Here is a 19748-nt window from a genome sequence, read left to right on the forward strand (position 1 = left end):
GTCTACCTGAATTTAGGTAGACAAATTGAGGTTGAATTGACCTGAATCGAGGTTATTCTTAAGCTTAAGGTTATAGACTAAATAATGTTTTTACTCAGGAGACTTGAAGAGATCCCTGACAACTTTTGAGACAGTTTGAATTTTTTCTGGTTTTGGTTGTTTCTCTATGGAATTATTTGGTTTTTATACTTGAATAATGACCTTCTTTACACTTAAACTGTTAAAATTATTAATTACAATGGCTCAAAATTTTAAAAAAAGTCTTTCTGCTCTCTTCCACAAAGGTTATAAAATTGTAACTCTAAAAATAAGACAATAAAAGAAAAATCACCTGGGAAAAAAAATGCAGTTTGAAGGAGAATCAGACATTAAATGGCTTTCCTGGTGCATGGACAGGACAGAGGAAGTTTCTCTACTTTTGTAATAGTAACCTAAATAAATTGATATGGGTATTACAGGATCAGAGGCACATCACAATATCACATCGTAATTGTCTTGTTTGGATTCATAGATCATTCTGCTCTCAGGATTGCCTTAGAATGATCAGGTCAAGTAAATGGCCACTCTGGAATAGTCATAAATAATGATATTTGGATTTCTGTGACATGAATGTGCATATTTAATAGAAGATGAATATTCAAATATCACTTTATGTAGATCGCTACTTTAATTTTCAAGATTGAAGACTATTTCTGAAAGACAATCTCAGAGATCACAAATGGTTTTCCTTTTTAGTGCAGGCTGATGAGCCATTCTGGCAATGATTCTGTACCACCAGGTTATATCATTACAAAGTATGGGAGCTTTTGTTTTTTCAAGAATGAAAGAAAACATGTTGAAATTTTGTTACCTGAAATCACTTGGAAGCCTTTTTACTTAATGTTGTGAAGGATTATTGTAATTTTTTTGACTATATGTCATCAATTTCCTCTTAAACTCAGCTGATTCATGTGCCTTTCTGAAGGAAAAAAATACATTTGTAGGAAATCAAATATAGAAAGCATTGTGAGAAATCAATTTTCATTGGATATGTCAATTTGCTTTAAAAAAGGTTTGGTTTTGATTTGGCAAATATAAATGATGAAATAATATCAGCGTATATTTTGAGTCTGGTTCATTCAACAGATATATATAATAATTTAAAATATCACTGCCATGATTTAGAGATTATTACTGAAATATTTTTCTATTTTTAAAAGACAAACATTTAGAGGATATATGCTCTTTTCTTAGCCTGAGAAGTGGAAAAATTTACCTTCAAAGAGCAAAGATTTTTTTATCACAAACCATAAAGATAAAATTTTTGGGTGTCTGCTGAGTTGCAATTTCTGACCTACTACCAAGTCAAAGCTTCTTCAGGGCTGTGTAGCTGTGCCTGTATAGAGGTCCATCATATTCCATCACAGGTCACTCTCCCATTTAATGCTGTTTTACCCCATTGTAATTCTTGGATAGCAGAACCCGATTTTTCTCAAGCTGCAGTCAGTGAGCATGGCCATGAAAGGCTGAGCTGAATTCTTCCTACCTGGCCCAGGGTAGGCAGGTTGTCTCTAACACTGCTGGTAACTCTGCAAAGAGTGGGGAGAGGGATTTGATCAGGCCACACTACGTGGTGGAGCCATCAGAGGGCTGGTGGCATATTTTTATGTCTCTGATTCCTAGATTTTAGAAGTGCTTCAGACTATACAGCTGATAATACCATCATGTTATAGGATATAGGGCTATTAAGTTCTGCTCCTTTACCCACTTTCCTCTTTGTTTTAAAGCTTCTTTTCTGATTGCACTTCCCTTCTAGCTATTTTTTTTAAGTTCTAATTTCTCATAATTCTTTAAACTTCTGTCTTTGATCAAAAAATGTTTGCATATAGTGAGTAGACTTTTTACTAGCAGATTGGAGTAATTCAAACGTGATCAAAGAAAAAAGTATGACAAATGCAAAGTTTCAGGGAGCACATTTAACCTTTACTGAAAGAGTAAGTAACTAGCTATTAATACTGAAGTTTTCTTTATCAAAATTTAATTGAAGTGATCAGGTAACTGCACAGATGATATCACAGCCCCTAATAGCTGAGCATTACAGTGCAGGGTGGGAAAGTTGAATCAGAAAGATGAGCTGTAGCATGAATGCTGACCCAGGAGTTAATCTGCTGTTTAACACTTGCTACATTTATTAATCTTACAGGGGATATTCAGATTCCAAGCCCTCCCACCAATGTACATGCTTCAGAAATCAGCAAAACATATGTTGTACTCAGCTGGGATCCACCTGTTCCCCGTGGCAGGGAGCCACTGACATATTTCATTGAGAAGGTACTTCACTGTGTAGTGGTGTTCTTTTGAAAGGTGCTTCATTGCTGTGTGCAGTTACACTCAAGCCATTTTCAGAACCACAGAATGAGTAATAAAACTAACACTTTCTGTGGTCTTCCAGGATTTGGAAGTGGGATATTAGAGAAACATGGATAATCAAACTTTAAGTTTTAATGAGCATTGAAATTGAAGGTCCAGAGAAAAGGATTCCCCTATGCTACTTGCTTACTGCTGTCTAAATGGGAACATTTAGTAGGGGGGAAAAAAAAAAAAAAAAAGATAAGAGATGTCTATAGTTTTCACAGTCCTACAGGCATGATTGTAAGTTTTCAGTCTCTATAAAAAAAGGGAAGTTTGTGTTAGTTCTGTTACTGTTTATAAAGGAATAAACAGTAACTCATAATTTGATCCTCACTTTTTGCAGCATCTACTGTACACTGACATTTCCAATTTATCCCCTGTAAGGTCACCAAAGAGGCAGATGCCTGTCTCAGGTTCACTGGCCCCTGGTACTCTTCATGGCTGCCTTCCTCTTCTCTTTGCATTGAAAGGAGACTCAGTGTTCACAGTAGGAGAGATTTGTTCTTCATCCACATAAGTGAATAAAATTTAGATAAATCTGTCCCTGAGCCATGTTTCCAAATTATATTGGATTAGAGCAACTTGTTACAAAGTTTTCCTAGTAGGTAAAATGGGCTTCATACCTGACCTCTAAAACACTTACAGGTCAAGCTATACTTAGTTTTTATGAATTATGCCTCTAGCACATGCACCCTCTTACCAATCCACAAATACTAAACCTCTTCATAAAACTGCCACACGTTCAATCTGAACCATGAATATTGTAGCAGCCTTTTCTCAGGCCCTTACTATGCAAGTTTTTTCCTTCACACATCTAAAACTCTGCACATTCCTCCACAGTTCATTCCCCAGCTGTCTTGTTCATGTCACTCCTCTTTTTGCAGACCCCCAGCTTGTCTTTTCCCTCTCAGACACACAAAAACCCCCTCCACTTCAAAAGAATCCCATAGCCATTTCTACACTCTTCATCATCCAATACTTGCTGGATGTTGAAGAAATCGATATAAAGTGAACACCACTCACTGGTTAAATTTTCCAGCAAGCATGACCATTTCTCCCACTCTGCCTTACAGATTCAAAAGAAGTAATAAAAATTTTCATTCAAACAAATGTCTAGTTTTTCTTTCTATGCAATGATATAACGTCTTTCTTGCATTTATTCTCACTTACATATGTCTTTGCTTATCTATAAATTTCAAGAATATAGATGTAAGGATTTTGAACCAGCTCTTGTCATGGAAGCACATTATTAGTTCCAGAATATGCAGAAATAGCCCAGATAAAAAACTCAGAAGTAGATTTTCATTGAGTGGACACCTACACTTGTTCAGCTGAATTTCATTCTAAGAATGAATTGGAAAATATACATCATCTGCTTGTTTTATACAAATAAATTTTTATAGCTCCAGAAACAGTACACAGCACTGACAATGATGAAAAAAAGTCTCAATTAAACACCAGACTTACTGAAGGAAAGTAAGAATGAGGACTAAAATGCTATTATTAGACAAAAGAGGTTCATTGTACTAATTAATACCTGAATTTAAAATCTTTTTGCATAAATAACTGATGTATAGGAATATCTTAGTTCATAGGTGAATGTTTGCTTTTCTGCTTTCCACTGTCGTCTGTTAATTTACAACAGTTTCTAATTATTTTATTTCAAATAAAGAAGATTCAATCCTGAAGAATAAAAATGTATTTGTAAAGCCTTTAAGAGACACAATATGGAAATGAGTTTTCTATGTTCTCTTGAAATACTTTTTTAACAGATAAATCAAATCAAACTGCAGAATAAATTGTGATGTTGATTCTTTATGAAAAGAATAAATTAATGTTTTTCATGGTATGAAGCAAAATCTATGGCAAAATAATATTTATTTCATATTTTACAGCTTTTTATTATGAAAATTATATTTCTTTTTTTCTGTTGAGAACACTAGGTGGGTTCAGTACCTATAAGAAAGATTTTGATATATGGACTCCAACTGTTTACATTATTATTATTTGTCTACTGTAAGTGTCATTATATACAGGGAAATTTCCAAGCACCTATGAAACACTGTTCCTCCTCTAAGAAATTCACAGTCTATAAGATTTTGTTCCTGGAATTTCTGTTCCAAAATTTTATAAATATATAAACTATATGCACTTCTCTGTGTAGAAAGGAAATTTTCTTCAATCTCTTTATTAGGCACATATGTTTTTGAAAATTTTGAAATTTCTGAAAGTTCCATGACTGATTTTTGGTTAGAATAAACAGTTTATGTGGGAAATCTAATGGACAGCAGATTTCTCTCAGAGTACTGATTTTCTGGCTCTCTTTCATGTGCAGTTGTGGTGATGATAATCTCAGCTTCTGCACTGAGAATACACAAAAGTAATTACTTCATTTGATGAATGCTTTTAGGGGACATGACCTTACTCAACAGAATAAATAAAGTTGTGAGTAAAGTAATGTTTCCCTCCCCACCTTCCTGCAGAATTTGGGTTAGGGCTTGTTTGCTTGACTCCAAAACTTTGGGTGCTCATGTGAGTTTTGCAGGACATGAAAGGAATTCCTTGGGGCCAATCACAGTTGACAGTCACAACCCTAAAAGAATGCTGGCTGTATGTATGTATTGAAGTCGAGACAGGCAAGGAGACAATGAGCTATTCAGACCTTTTTGTAGAGTAATGGAATGCACCAGCAATGAGAATTTGCATATGTTTAAGTCAGGCATTTGAGAGTGATCCTTCTCTCATAGCTCCTAAATAAATTCATGACAGGATGCAATACAACAATATGTTCACATTTTGACAGTTCACAGAAATTATTCATGGCTTTTTTTGTTGTTTTTTGTAGTCCATGGTCGGCAGTGGAAGCTGGCAAAGAGTCAACGCACAGGTTGCAGTAAAATCTCCTCGCTATGCAGTTTTTGACCTTGCTGAAGGAAAACCATATGTTTTCCGAGTGTTGTCAGCAAATAAAAATGGCATCAGTGATCCATCTGAAATCACAGAACCTATTCAGCCACAAGATACTATTGGTAAGGTATTAATTTTAAGACATTAATATTAAAAACAATATATATTTTACAAACTGGAAATAGACAACTCTCATTAGATTAGTATAACTACAATAGTAGTAGTTGACGTTTTTGTGTTCAGTTCTGTGAAGGATTTAAAAAAGACAAAGATTTTAAATTTTAGAGACTTTCCTGAATTTTCCTAGTGATCACAAGCCTTGCTACTGAAAACAATAATCAGTATTACTATTTTTAGCTATTCACTCTTCAGTGGTCTATTAATGCAACATCAAAAAATAGGTTGATCACTAAATTAGATAATTATATTTTCTGGCTCAGGTAATTATATAGTACCTAATTACCTACAGTTTCAGCTAGATAAGGTAGCCTTTCCTTTCTTTCTTAGTATTCTGAGCTGCAAATTACTGCTAGTGCACTATTCCTCTGTCATACAGATGAGTAGACTTCGGGGAAAGATACAACTACATATTCAATGGTGATTTTCCAAATAAAAATTAATTGTTTATCTCGGGATCACATTCAAAAACACAAATGAAAATTTAGGGAGCGGTTATTCATCTTGTTTTTGAAATATTTGTTTTGTTTTTGCAGTTTTACAGAAATCACACATAATAGCTTGATGTATTGATAACTGTCAATAAGTGAACATCCTACTAGTATGCTTTCTAGCAATATAAAAAATATTTACAGTATATGATATACCATAGTTAAAAAATATAGTCCATACTTTCAGCTTGATCTGTAACTACGTGACAAAGAAAAGCATCTTTTGCTTTCATATATTCTTGATTTGATGTCTCATTAATGCACATAAATTATTTAAACCATTCAAAATTCACCAAGGTAGAGAAGAAAAACACTGTATTTATTGCACTTAGTACAGAAAATAAGCTATCCCTTCAGGATTAACGCAACACCTTCTGCATAATCACAGCTTTAAATAAAGCACCATTTAAAAAGAAACTGTTTTAAAGAGAAACTTCAGGAGTATTTTCAGAGACAGAGTTTGCCACTTGAGCTAAAGTATAGCAGAAACACTTGACTCCTTTTAGTTGCCTGCATTTAGTGTCATTTGATATTCTTAAGGGTGACTGGGACACCTTCATGGGGATGGCAATCCTTACTCAGTGATTATTGGTACCTCATGAGCTGAAACTAAAGAATGGTTGGGGTATCCTAGGCTATCCTAAATGACACTGAAAGTGATGCAACTGAGTGGTAAAGAAGTATTCAAGTTTGAGGTTAAAATCTAAATTTGGGTGTTTCCAAACACAGGTATGTTATCTACACGTGCAGTAGATGCTTCTGCTCTGACTGTTGCAATTGGAGCCTAGAATATAAGGTGGCTGATGTTGTCATAAGTTGCCCCATGTCACCCAGCTGTAGAGTGTCTGTTTTGGGGTGAGATGAATAATATTCAGCACCCTACTGAGCACTGATGGAATGCTCAGTTTACCTGGCCACAGTGACATCCTTTTCAAATGCTTTCAGTTTGCCATTTCAGAGGACTGTAGGGATTATCTCCTGAGTCATATCTGACAACTCCATGAAGAAGTGACAGATGGTCCAAAATGGCCCTAAATTTATTTATTTGTGTAACTGAGTTAAGCCCTAGCCCACTATAGTGGCAGCTCAAGAATATGTGCTTGTAGACACACACATTTTCATATCTGTATGCTTTTATCCACACTCCTATTTGAAAATATGTGCTCCTATAATTGACTATTGTATAACCAGACTTAAAGAAATATACTAAAATACATATCATATAACAATATTAACATGGTAGGAGTAGTTATAGCTGTAGTGATTAAATATGATCAAATTATACAGTGTTTCATCTAGTTCAAATTATTTTTCTTTTTATGTATTTTCTAATATGTATATATTTTATCTCTTTTTCTCAGTTTTACCATCTGCACCTGGTCAGGTGGTGGCCACAAGGAATACAAAAACATCAGTTGTAGTTCAATGGGATAAACCAAAGCATGAAGAGGATTTATATGGCTACTACATTGAGTATTCTGTGGTGGGATCAAATCGCTGGGAACCCAGTAACCATAAACCTATTAAATATAACAGGTATTGATAGTATTCCTTTATTTTTGTGAAGTTTGAAAACTGCAGGATATTTTTAGGACAATTTATATGCTAAGACATAGGATTATAATTGACGGAGAATGTTGAATGAATGTGAAGAAAAACAGTCTGCAGATTCTCAGAGCCACGATTTCCAAATTGCAGGGCAATTCTCCTCATCTTTTTATTTTTTTGGCATATATTTTCCTATTCCACAACTTTGAGTTTTAAAAGCAGATTCTAGAGACATGATTCTGAGTGTCTTGGACATGAGTAAGTGCAAAATATGCCCTTTTAAAGTATAAGTTATGTTGTGGGGTAAACAGATCTCATGAGGAAAAGTATGAAAAAGGAGAGGGAATTCTACAGCTTTATCATAGTCCATGAATAACAGAGCAAAAGGTCAGGCCATTTCTGCTATAAATATGGTGGCAAAAGTGCTTTGGCAGCTGACACTATTGTGCAGAAAAGCCAAGTGTCCCATTCCAGAAACATCAGAGCTCCCTGATCTGTTACATCTCTAGATAAAAAACAGTAGACTCTAATTCCCTTGTCACGACATTAGCACTGTTTCAATTTCTGATGATTTCTTACTCCCTCCTGAAGATATCAAACTTCACTATGAGATTCCTCAAGCAATTTCCTCTGTGAAAAATCATATTTATTTTTATTGGAATCAATCACCAAATGCAAAGATTAGATTTTTCGTTTGTATTTTCTATAAAAAGCATGTAATTTTGTGTAGTGGATTATATCAGTCATTAACTGAGTGACTTTGTATTCTGATGAGTCCTTTTTTCAAGTAGTCAAGAAATTTGATTAAAAAAAAGTAGAGACTAATTCTTGGTCAAAGGGGGTTGAGAAAGCACAACAATAAGAAAAAAACATTTCATTTATTTATATGTGAACATAAATTACAATAGGATAGCTCTGAGTATTTTGTTTAGTGCAGTAATTACCTAAGAAACTCAGATCAAAACTGAAAACTATTTTTGACAACGAATATAAAACTACAGTGAAAAATACATTTTCTTCCCAGAATAGATTAGAATTTAGCAAGATAAAGTTTAGAGGGAATAAATTATATTTTATCTGACTTCACCTGCTAGATCAGTACTAACAATCTAATGAGTACTGCAATTTTGTCTGCAGTGTCCCTTCCATTATATTGTACTACATCATACCTTTTACAGTTTTCCTCTTGGAAATATTTTCCTTTGTGAAGCACTCATGAAGTTGAGCTTTTTAATTGATACAACAATTTCATGTTACAGAATAGAATGATTCCCATAAAAGATACACTAATATGTGATGCTATTTTTTTTAACCCAGGTTTGTTGTTCATGGTTTGGAAACTGGAGAGCAATATGTCTTCCGTGTGAAAGCTGTGAATGCTTTAGGATTGAGTGAAAACTCGCAGGAGTCGGAGGCTGTAACAGTGCAGGCAGCCCTTAGTAAGTGTGATTCTGTGCAACTCATCTTCTTCTTCCCCAAATGAGTGACATATCTTCAGCAATCATCTCCCTTGGTCTGATTCACTATAATAGCATACCTTGCAGCTGTCATGCACATCTGTTTAATGATGTCTATTCTCTGGCATATGAATATTCTAGAGAAAATACACTGTTTTATAGAAAAAATTTATTTATAATGACTGTTAGAAATATTGGGTAAGATGCACTTTAATGACCAGATTGCCTTTTGCTCCTAGGCTGTATAAAAGAAATTTAAATACTGATTAACTTAGACAATTAGTTTTTGAGTGACTTGGAGTGTTACAAAACATTTTAGCATGGTATCTGCTCCATTTATAAGAGTTTCAGTAAGTTTTATTTCTCTGTAACTGAACCAAACAGAAAATCTTTTTTGTTTGCTCCAGGTTGGAGCACAATCTACCTCCTCTGTTGTCCCACAAACAAAATTTCTGTGTAAGATCAGTCATGCAGGCTTCAGTGGGAACGGTACAAGTTGACTGAAGTGTTGAATAAGTATTTACAACAAAGAATACACAGATCTGGGCTATCGTAGTTCAATTTGAGTTAAGGGACAGTGTCATTTCCATACTGAAAAACTTTAAATAGAACATGTTTTCCCCAGCAGAGTCCCCTCCACCTCTTGGAGAAGACCAGTAGACATATTTGTGAGAAATAATCCTCTAAAAGATTTATAATTCAGTAGCCAATAGGCAGTAAATTTGTATGTTACTGACAAAGTTACTCTATTTGACTTTTTTAGGAGGAAGTGTGTCTCATATGGGTAGGTGGTGCATGGACACTTGCACATCTATCACCACAATATTGTAAATGCACTTGCACCTTATTTTCACTGTGTGCTTTGGAGATGAGGATTGCATGGGGTATTATCACCAAACACAGAGCATGTGGATCTTACACACACTGATAGGACATGGACAGCTTTTATCCATTTTTGTAGCCTTTAGAGGAATTTAGCAGGACTATTTATAGATGACCTAGTATTAGTGTGGCCAGAATCTTTCTGTAGTATTACTTTAAGATTATTTACAGGAATTTACTACAGTCATTCTTATTTACCAAGAAGTGGCAGTATACACAAAGGCCATTATTTTGTGACCTCTGAGTATAGCACCATATCTGAAAAAAAAAAAAAAAAGTATTAAAGGACAGTTCTGCTGATTACTGTCAGTTTTCATGGTGGTCACTAGTACAGCTACAGGATCAGGGACTGTACTAAGGTCTTTGCTAATGTATTCTCTTCTGAATGAGGTAAGTTACATTCTCTCAAGTTATCCTGGTAATTCAGCTGAAAGTATCAGATCAGCTTTAGGGACAGGTGTTTAGCTGTACTGATTGAAGCACTCCAGTGCCAAGAAATACATATCTTTGGACAGACTTTCAAGCATGGATGACAAATTCAGAACTGCTTGCTACAAGGCATGCTTGCCAGTAGGAGGGGATTAAAAAGCTCAGAGAAAGGGTTTTCTTCATCCTTAGGTGACAATTCTGTTTCTGCTACAGAAGGGAGTAAACCCATGAAAGGAACGTCATGAAGGACATTACTTCTCTGCCTCAACATAGTCTGAAAGTCTAAATATCTTCTGTTCTTTTACTAAAAAGCAGTCACACTTTGAATAAAACATATAATATCAGGACAGTACAGGAAAACTGTGGTGGCCACAAATCAGTCAGTCACATGACTCAATTAAAGTTTATAATATTTTTTCTTTTTTTACTGGATGATTTTTACTGTATTCCATATGTATTTGAGCAGCTTGTTTTTTTCTTCCTAGGAAGAGGTCTTCTGACCCATCTTAATCTTTTAGCATAATTTTTTGTTTGAAGATGCTGACATTACTATTTCCTCGCAATCATCTACTCTTCCTTCCTACCTTCTGAGAGGGCAAAACGTTAGGCATGTTTATATCTGGTGATAAAATGAATGTTGCTTAGCAACTTTACAACCACTTTGCTCTCACTGTGCAGCTAAGAGCACTATGCTGCAGAAAACAGAAGCAGTATCAAACGTGCTAAGAAACTTCTACACTGCAGTGTTTTAGACTCTGTCCTAACTCTCAGCTTGCTTATTTCCTTGTAGCTTGTCCTTCATATCCTCATGGTATCACTCTTCTGAACTGTGATGGGCATTCAATGACCCTTGGCTGGAAAGCACCAACGTACAGTGGAGGTTCACCAATCCTTGGTTATTATATGGATAAACGGGAAGCTAACCATCAAAACTGGCATGAAGTCAATTCTTCCCTTATTACCCAGACGATTTATACGGTTAGTATTTTTTTCCTCATTATATTTTTGCAGTTGATTTGAAGTTTTTCTTTGGACTTTTTAAAATATGAAAATAGAGAAATTCTTTAAATACTTCAACAAAATTAGGCACTTCCATTCAGAGTGCAGCAATGTTACACCTGGGCTAAAAGATCAGTGCTGTGAAGTTCTAATACAAATGAGACCATTGAGATAAGTAAATTTTGCAGGCAAAAGTGTGAAGCACATTTTTCACAAGGAATAAGAGGAATGAGCTATAAAATGTTTCCCAAACTATTTTTGTTAATGATCACTGTATACATCACCACTATAATAACATACAGAGAAAGGATGGAAACATTTAGCAGGACAGTAACTGCTCTCTGTAGAACTGAGGACTTGCAAACGAAATGGAGAAGGGATGAGAGAAAATGTGTCTCTGTTCTTACTCTCAAAATCTGCCTTCAGCATAAACATGCTGAAAAAGCATGTTTATTAATGAACTCAGCATTATGTCTCATCACCACCTCCACAGAGTACAGTTTTGAAATAAATTATTTCTGGTTGCACTTGCAATTTATGAAATGTTTCTTACAGGAATAGGAAAATTTGGATGTGAACTTCCATGAGGAAAAGTTAGGGAGATAAGATATAGCAAGTAATCAATCAATGTGATACTTTTTAAATTAAACAATCAGATTTTACAGACAAATACTTAAAATTTTATTTCTGCAAGTCAGCAAGTTTGCTGTAAACCTTAGGGCAGAAGTAAGTCTTGCAGGTATTTGACACGGAAGTAGAAGATAATGATGCAGATGAGCTGAGGAAGAATATTTCATGCTCAGAAAGCAGGCAGCAATACTCTGCCTGCATGCATGCATGCCTGCATTCTATGACTGGCATCTCTGCGTAGCAGATGGACCATGAATGGTGAGAAAGAAAAAAGGGACAGGTAGGATAGGAATGAAAAGGCAATACTAAGCAATGCTTTCCACATATTTTTATTTTTAATGCATTTGTAAACAAATGAGTAATATAAATTAGGGCTTACCATTGAGAATTTAACTAGGTATTTAAGTGTCACCCCTGCCAGTAACTATATTTATGCCTAAAGGTGCATCTTCATACGTTAGTTTGAATGGCTAGAATCTGAAATACTGATGGTAAACAAAACCAAGACAGCTTTTAGTAGCACAGAATATTTTATGACATACTGCCAACAGAGAATGCCCAAGCTATTCAGTACAGCACTGGAAAATCACTGAAGCTTGAACCTTGTCTGATAAGATATTTCTATGGGAACCCCACAAATATTCTTTCCCTTAATAACCTGGGATTTCAAAATCATTTTCACAGGTTGATCTGTTTTTTGTCTTGTGAGTCACACTTTGTAGCTCCTTGTCTTCAGGAAATTATGTCTAAATTATTTTAGAGCCTGACTTTTCTGTTACTTTGTTTGCTTTGGTCTTGAAATTGATGCTACCTGATATGTTTGTTACCATCACATGTTTTTTTATCATTAAAAAAATTGCACCAAAATCCTTTTTTATCTCACATTTTCAAAGACAACTATTTATTAATGAAAATCTAAAACTGGTATTTCCACTAGGAGTACCACTCTTAGCTGTCTCTCTTGAGACCTATGATTAAATATAACTGTGAAAAAATTATTCAGAGGAATCATGTGTAGAAGACTTGATTTTTTGTATTTAAGTGTTCTGAAAGAAGAAGAATGGAAGAGGGCTGCTGCCATGAGGTGCTCTGGGTGTCAAGATATTAATGTCTTCTAGTCCTCTACTTTGATCTCAAAATCTGAGAGGCTGGTGTGGGGATGGGCTCATTAGATAAATCAGAGTTCATTTACTGGGGATGTTTGCAGAAGATTATTATGGGATTCTGCTCTTCCAGTTACTTTCATACCCATTACTTTCTCACTTTCTAATGGTAAGTAACATTAAGAGAAAGATTCATACACACCACAAAATACTACTTAGAGGCTCTTGCCTGGAATTATATCAGCATATTGTGGAACTAATTGGATTGTTTTTTCTTTTATTTTTCTATGATTTACTTTTCTCCCTAGGTCAGTCCTTTGTGACCTTTTTAAGCAAAGCACAGTTTTAATTGTTGATTAAGTGAATGCCTTATGAACAGCCATTCACAAACAATGCAAGAAGGTATTTAATTTTAGAACACTCACACATATGTACCTGCTAGTGATCATTCATTGATTGGGCTCCTTGAACCTTTGCTCTAAACTCTTACAACTTTTCCTGCCAATATATGAGTGCTGTTATTCCTCTGATTATGTGACTGAAACATGGACATATAATATAGAGCTCTGCAGTGTGTTTGGTTTAAGAGTAAAGTATTCAAATTAGACCCTTCAGCACAGAAGTAAGGCCTGATAATCAATTAATGAACGCTTATATCCAAGAATTTATTAAATGAATATAAATAATGGCTTTTGATATATTTAATTGTTTTCTCCAATGAAAAAAGGTAGAGGATTTGATTGAAGATGCCTTCTATGAATTCAAAGTTGCTGCTGCAAATCTGGTTGGAATAGGTCAACCTTCAGACCCCAGTGAGCATTTTAAGTGTAAAGCCTGGACTATGCCAGAACCTGGTAAGTATATCAGTTCTTGATGAATCTCAAAGTCCTTAAAACACAGCCATGGAGTTCTAGCCAAACTCTGCAGGATGTCTTTTGCTTAATTTCTTCCATAGTTCCTGTTGAGTTTGCCCTTGCTTCTGAGATCTGTTAAAAGTTACTGCCACACATCCAATGATGACATCTATTTCCTGGGAAAATAAGTATTTTTCAATGCTGGGTAGAGTAACTATAACTTTACCTTCTGCGAGTCATTTGCCTGCTTACAAATCCCCCTCTTTTTGCCCTCTAAAACAAAAATTGCACTATTAAGTTCCAAGTTAGTTCCTTTAAATGCCCATATTTTTTGCTGAAAAACTGTTTGTCTTTATGTTTTTTAGCTAAATTTGTCAGAGTTCAAAAATCTTACCATATGGATTTAATGACAACAAAGCTGTCAATAATAAAATGTTTACTCTCCTGACCTTAACTTTAATAACATTTTCTTATAATCTCATAATATTTAGTGTAAATGCATCATCATTTGAACAATTTTTTTTCTTAAAGAAATTATCTACAATTTATGCTTGCTACAGTTTTTTCAAAACATCATTGAAATTACATAATGTATAAAGAAGTGAAAATTATCCTTCATTTTAAATGACAGATAAAGAAATAAAATGTGTTTTCAGGGAATGGAGATAGCGAAATTTCCATAATGAACAATCTGACCTTTTTAGTGTTTGGCTTATTATGTTCTCATTATTATATGAGTTGAATAGATAGTATTGCTTTCCTCCTGCTTAAAAAAACCCACTACCTGCAAAGAACATTGCCCACCCTGCAAAAAACCTCAAATCTCTGGACCTGTTAAATACTTCACAAGCCTTTTTAAAAATACATTTTTAAATAATACATATTTAAAAAAACAATGGCTTAGCAATAATGAAAAGAAATAGTTGGGATTTAAGACTGGGAGAAAGACCCTGACCCCTTTCCCAGACTTACTAAAGGTACTGAGGACTAGTGTAATGTGACTGCAATATACTCCCAAGCGTCAACAAAATATTCTTTCACCTTTTGCTATAGAAGGAAGGTTTCCTTAGAAAGGCCAAAACCTTTTGCAGGATTTCCAGCATAAGTGATGGATTCTTTGCTCAGAGTCCATAATTATTTCATCCTCCCACAAAACTTTAGTTTTAGGTGTCTCTGTGAGTTTCTCTGTGTTAGCAATAATTGTTAATGGATTATCTTACATTGCTTTAAATAAAAAGAAATAGCTGTGTCTCACACTCCTCTGAACAGAACATCCTTCATTACACTTTTCCTTGTACTGTCTAGATTTCTATCGGGTCCATTTCACAGTGTATTTTTAATTACCTGTGGATATATGGACATTCAGACTGGAATTTTTAACGAGCCCTGAGGGAAGGCTTTAGGTTCCTTGAAAATAGCATTCTTTCCATGAGAAATCTAATATTTATCTTTATAAGGTCTGCAACAAGTATTTAATATGTTTCTTTTCTGAAATGTGTTTATCCACTTTGGAGAAAAACTTCTAATTTTTCTCTTTCCCTCAGTGTATTTGCTGAATATCATCCTTTACAAATTTTATGTTCACTCATAATTGATTAACATCATGTAGGCTGGAATGGCAATTAGATTTATTTGTAAGGCTTTCCACTCAATTTTTTAATGATTATTTTAAATGGTAAGACGTGTTGTAGAGAAAATGAATATCTTGAAAACTGAGGAAATCCTTAAGTCTCAAGTTAATCCTTAGTCTTCAGCTTTCTACATATAAAGCACAAGAAGCAAGGAATATAATTTGACTGAATATGAATATTTTGTCATGGATGCTTGACATGGTAGGAAACTTATATAATTATGCTTTTACATTTATATTTATTTACTAGTGTAAGTATCAAGAGTATAAAAAAAATAACTGCTATAAGTTAGACTGAATGGCACTTCAACAGTTAGTGAAGGAGAAGGAAAGTACATTAGGAAGTACATAACCTGGTAGTTGCAAACATAAACTCTCATTTATTTGTAGAATATCAGGATCTTTTAGGTTTAAATATTTCTCCTAACAGATATCATTTATCCTGAGAAGTTTCTCTCAGCTGCAGCTATCCAGTTCACAGTAAAAATTCTTTTGTCAGGGAGCAAGAAGCCTGATCCAAAGTCCCTTGGTTCCACTGGATTTTGGATTACTTTGAAAGATCATGGCTCATATATACTAATGAAAAGATAAAAAAACCAGATATTAAATTATGAACCTGAATCAGACTCAGTGAAGCAACTTTGATGTGAGGCTGGTGGGTTAAATAATAGACAAGAAACTTCTCTTTCTTGCTGGAAAATCTTAATCTTCATGGATTTTCTACATGATTAGGTTAACCTTAAAATAAAGTTACTGGGATCTAGCTAAGCAAGTATGCTTCAGAATACTAATGTCACTCACTGTATAAGGCAGGGATTGCTGTATGCAACCATGAGGGGGAAATGACCCAAATACCACATATACCAGGTGTATTATAAAGGATGAGATTTTTGAAAGTAGATACAGTCAAAATTACAGCAGTACATTTCAGCTTCTACAGGAACAGCTTGCCAAAGTTCATTACATTGAAGTGAATTTCCAATATTTGAAATATTTTAGGTCCTGCGTATGATCTCATGATATGTGAAGTTAGAAATACATCACTAGTTCTTCTGTGGAAAGCTCCTGTGTATGAAGGCAAAAGCCCTATTACTGGGTATTTAGTGGACTATAAAGAAGTAGATGCAGAAGACTGGATCACAGCTAATGAAACACCTACTTCAAAGCGCTATTTTAAGGTAACATTTTCATTAATTATTATTAATATAAAACTGACTACTAGAAGTTCTGATTGAGTATAAAAAAAAGATATGTATTTGAACTTCAGCTTCTGCTAATATCTTCATATAAGTAAACAAAAATAGTTTAATTGTTTTTTTAAATTGGCTTTGCCCTTTATCTTGTTTAAGGTCACTGATTTACATGAGGGTCATACCTATGTTTTCAAAGTTCGTGCAGTGAATGATGCTGGGGTAGGCAAGTCATCTGAAATATCTGAACCAGTGCTTGTTGAGGAACGGCCAGGTAAAATTAATTGTTTAATCTTTGTTTCTTAAATACTAAAATATGGGAATTGAGTTTAATCAACCTAATTTGATATTATATCACATATAAGTATTTAAATAATTAAGAATCTCTTAGCCTTAAAACTTAAAGAAAAAATCATGTGGATACAGATACAGTGATTAGAATTTTTTCCTTTACTTACTACTGGAGTTATTTGATGATCACTTATTCTGGTTTTTATTCTAACAAAGGTGCTACTTGTTGTGAAACACATTTATTAATGTTTCAGGAATGATACTAAAATTGGTTTGTTTAAACATTTCATTATATCTTATTAATTTGTTTCTCAATAAGCATTTATTAGTAAAATCATTCATTTCTTTTATGTAGAGTAAGAAACTTACGAGAATGTGATGCTGAGTCAGCACATGACATAAACCTGCTTTAAGACCTGCTAATAAAATCTTTTAGGACAAAATAGATATGGGCTTTAGTAATTTATGAATTGAACCTTTACAGAAAACTGCAGTCTTCACATTTGAGTTGATTCCTATTTTGCAGGAACAAAAGAAATCTATTCAGGTGTGGATGATGAGGGTAATATTTACCTGGCTTTTGAGTGCAAAGAAGCAACAGATGCATCTCATTTTGCATGGGGTAAATCTTATGAGGAGATTGATGATTCTCATAAGTTTAAGATTGAAACAGAAGGAAATCAGTAAGTCATGCCAATCTACGAAAGGAAATCAGTAAGTAATGTTAAAAATATGAACACAGCTAATTATATTCTTTTTAATTGGTGATTTTAGTTCTAAGCTGTACTTCAAAAATCCTGATAAATCAGACTTGGGAACTTACTCTATCTCAGTTAGTGACACAGATGGGATTTCCTCCAGCTTCATTATGGATGATCAAGGTAAGGGACTTACAATTTCAAATCTTTCTTCACTGTATCTCCTCAACTGCACTAAAAATTGCCCAAGGAAAGACAGTATAGAACCCTACAGCTGTCACATTATTTCCTATGAATTAAAGAAAAACAAAAAGAACCCACAATTGGCTTTTCTTGATTACTTATTTTTCTGATTATCATAATAATGAAAGCTGGGATAACTTCAGGCAACATTTTCTAAATAAAGATAAAAAAATGGCAAATTAGAATTGTTTTAATTATGCTGGAATTACAATGGTGTTTGTAAATATCCCTTACTTTCACACCACACTTTCAGTTGTGCTTGAGGCTCTAAATGCAATTTCTCATAACTGAGATGCAGGAAATTTATGAGAAAAACAATGATGCTTTAACAAGGTCTAAATACATTGGGACAAATTATCATTTGGTTTACGTATATATTAGTTTTGCTTTATTTCATTGTAGCTATTCTTTTTCATTGAATTCACAATTAATTTTCTTCAGTCTCACTTTATTCTATCATTGAGAAATGCTGATATAAAAAATAAAGAGGAGAGTTTGCTATTTTGAGTAAATAAAAATTACTTTGGTGCTTTCCCAGTTCTTGGCTGTAATTGCTCTGGCCAGTTCCTCAAGTATTAAAATCCCTCTGCTTCTCAACCTACTAAGCCATTTAAGGACTCACAGTGAGAAACATGTCAAACCACCCTTTCCAAGTATGTGGTGAGAAGAAATCCATGTTCAGCAGAAAAAAAAAGAAGTTCTCCAGGACATGGAAGACTTATGAGCCATTATCATGAAAACTGTACTTTAGCTAAGTTTCGAAGCATCACTCTGAAATCTTTCAGTAGATCTTGTCATCATCTGCTGTAGCTTTGAATTTTTTTTTGCATAAAGCACTGAAGGTGTTTCCCATTCCATTCTTCCCCTACGTCTTTTTGGATCATATATCACTGAAAATTACAATTTTATTTATTCTGGATCTCTGCACAAGTATCAGATTTTTCATCTTAACACTGAAACCCATAATTTCATTGCCCATTTACTCTCTCAAAAGCTATAAATTCTCCTGCAATTTTGCTAAATCCTTTATCATGTCATAAATCCATGTTAATTTTCTCTGGTCTTTACATTATCTGTAAATTTGGAATTGGTAATAATGTTCATTTTCCAAATCTTTATTGGTAATGACTAGGATATATAGGATTAGTATGAAAATCTAAAAAACTAAATTCGAGACTCTCACACAGCCTTCATGAGGATTTGGTGCATTAACTAGAACTTTCTGTCTTGTTTTCAGACTAACCTGCACTCAATCTTGTTTCCTGCCACAGTAAAACAAAATTTTCAGGAACATTCTGAGAAAGGAAATCTGGGGATAAAGGAACTTTATACACTGCTTAGAAGCTACTGTTTCCCATCCTTCTTTTATGTTGCTATTTTTAAAGTATAAAATAGTTTTTGGGCTTTGTTTAGATTCTCTTGCATAAGAGAATGTGTACTAAAATGCATGCAATAGGAACATTTGCTGAATCAATTTATCAGAATTTGTTTCCTAAATATTTTTTTTCAGTAATTTTTTTAAGAGTTGTGAATTCATATAGAAGCTTTAAGAATATAAATTTGCTGATGCTGATATTTATTTTCATCAACACCCATTTGCTGTCTGCATTTTTCAGAATAAATTAAAACAGTAATATTTTTCTTATTTTCAGAATTTGAACGTTTGATGGCATTAAGCTATGAAATAAAGAATCCAAGTAAGTTGAAGATCTGAATCTATTAGACACTTCTAGAACTGCATACTAATGACTGGAGTTCCAAAAAGATTCTTCCTGAGACAATGGCAACTTCATTTTTTATGGCAGCTTCATTTAGCATGGAACACCTT

The 19748-nt window shown here is 34.1% G+C and overlaps 1 protein-coding gene across 4 annotated transcripts in view; it reads left to right on the plus strand.

The window, feature by feature from the left end:
- Window positions 1–19748, plus strand: part of MYOM2 (myomesin 2) — a 77318-nt gene that overhangs the window by 30624 nt on the left and 26946 nt on the right. For all 4 annotated transcript variants that reach the window (XM_085574592.1, XM_021551264.4, XM_085574593.1 and 1 more), the window contains 11 exons: window positions 2183–2310; window positions 5237–5420; window positions 7328–7502; window positions 8832–8953; window positions 11073–11260; window positions 13742–13868; window positions 16498–16676; window positions 16848–16962; window positions 17506–17662; window positions 17754–17860; window positions 19573–19617. In XM_085574592.1, coding sequence (XP_085430718.1) covers window positions 2183–2310; window positions 5237–5420; window positions 7328–7502; window positions 8832–8953; window positions 11073–11260; window positions 13742–13868; window positions 16498–16676; window positions 16848–16962; window positions 17506–17662; window positions 17754–17860; window positions 19573–19617 — 1527 coding nt within the window. The remainder of the gene's footprint in view (window positions 1–2182; window positions 2311–5236; window positions 5421–7327; window positions 7503–8831; window positions 8954–11072; window positions 11261–13741; window positions 13869–16497; window positions 16677–16847; window positions 16963–17505; window positions 17663–17753; window positions 17861–19572; window positions 19618–19748) is intronic.

Source organism: Lonchura striata, chromosome 3 (genome assembly GCF_050655825.1).
Source record: "Lonchura striata isolate lonStrDom1 chromosome 3, ASM5065582v1, whole genome shotgun sequence".
NCBI classification, from domain to species: Eukaryota; Metazoa; Chordata; class Aves; order Passeriformes; family Estrildidae; genus Lonchura; species Lonchura striata.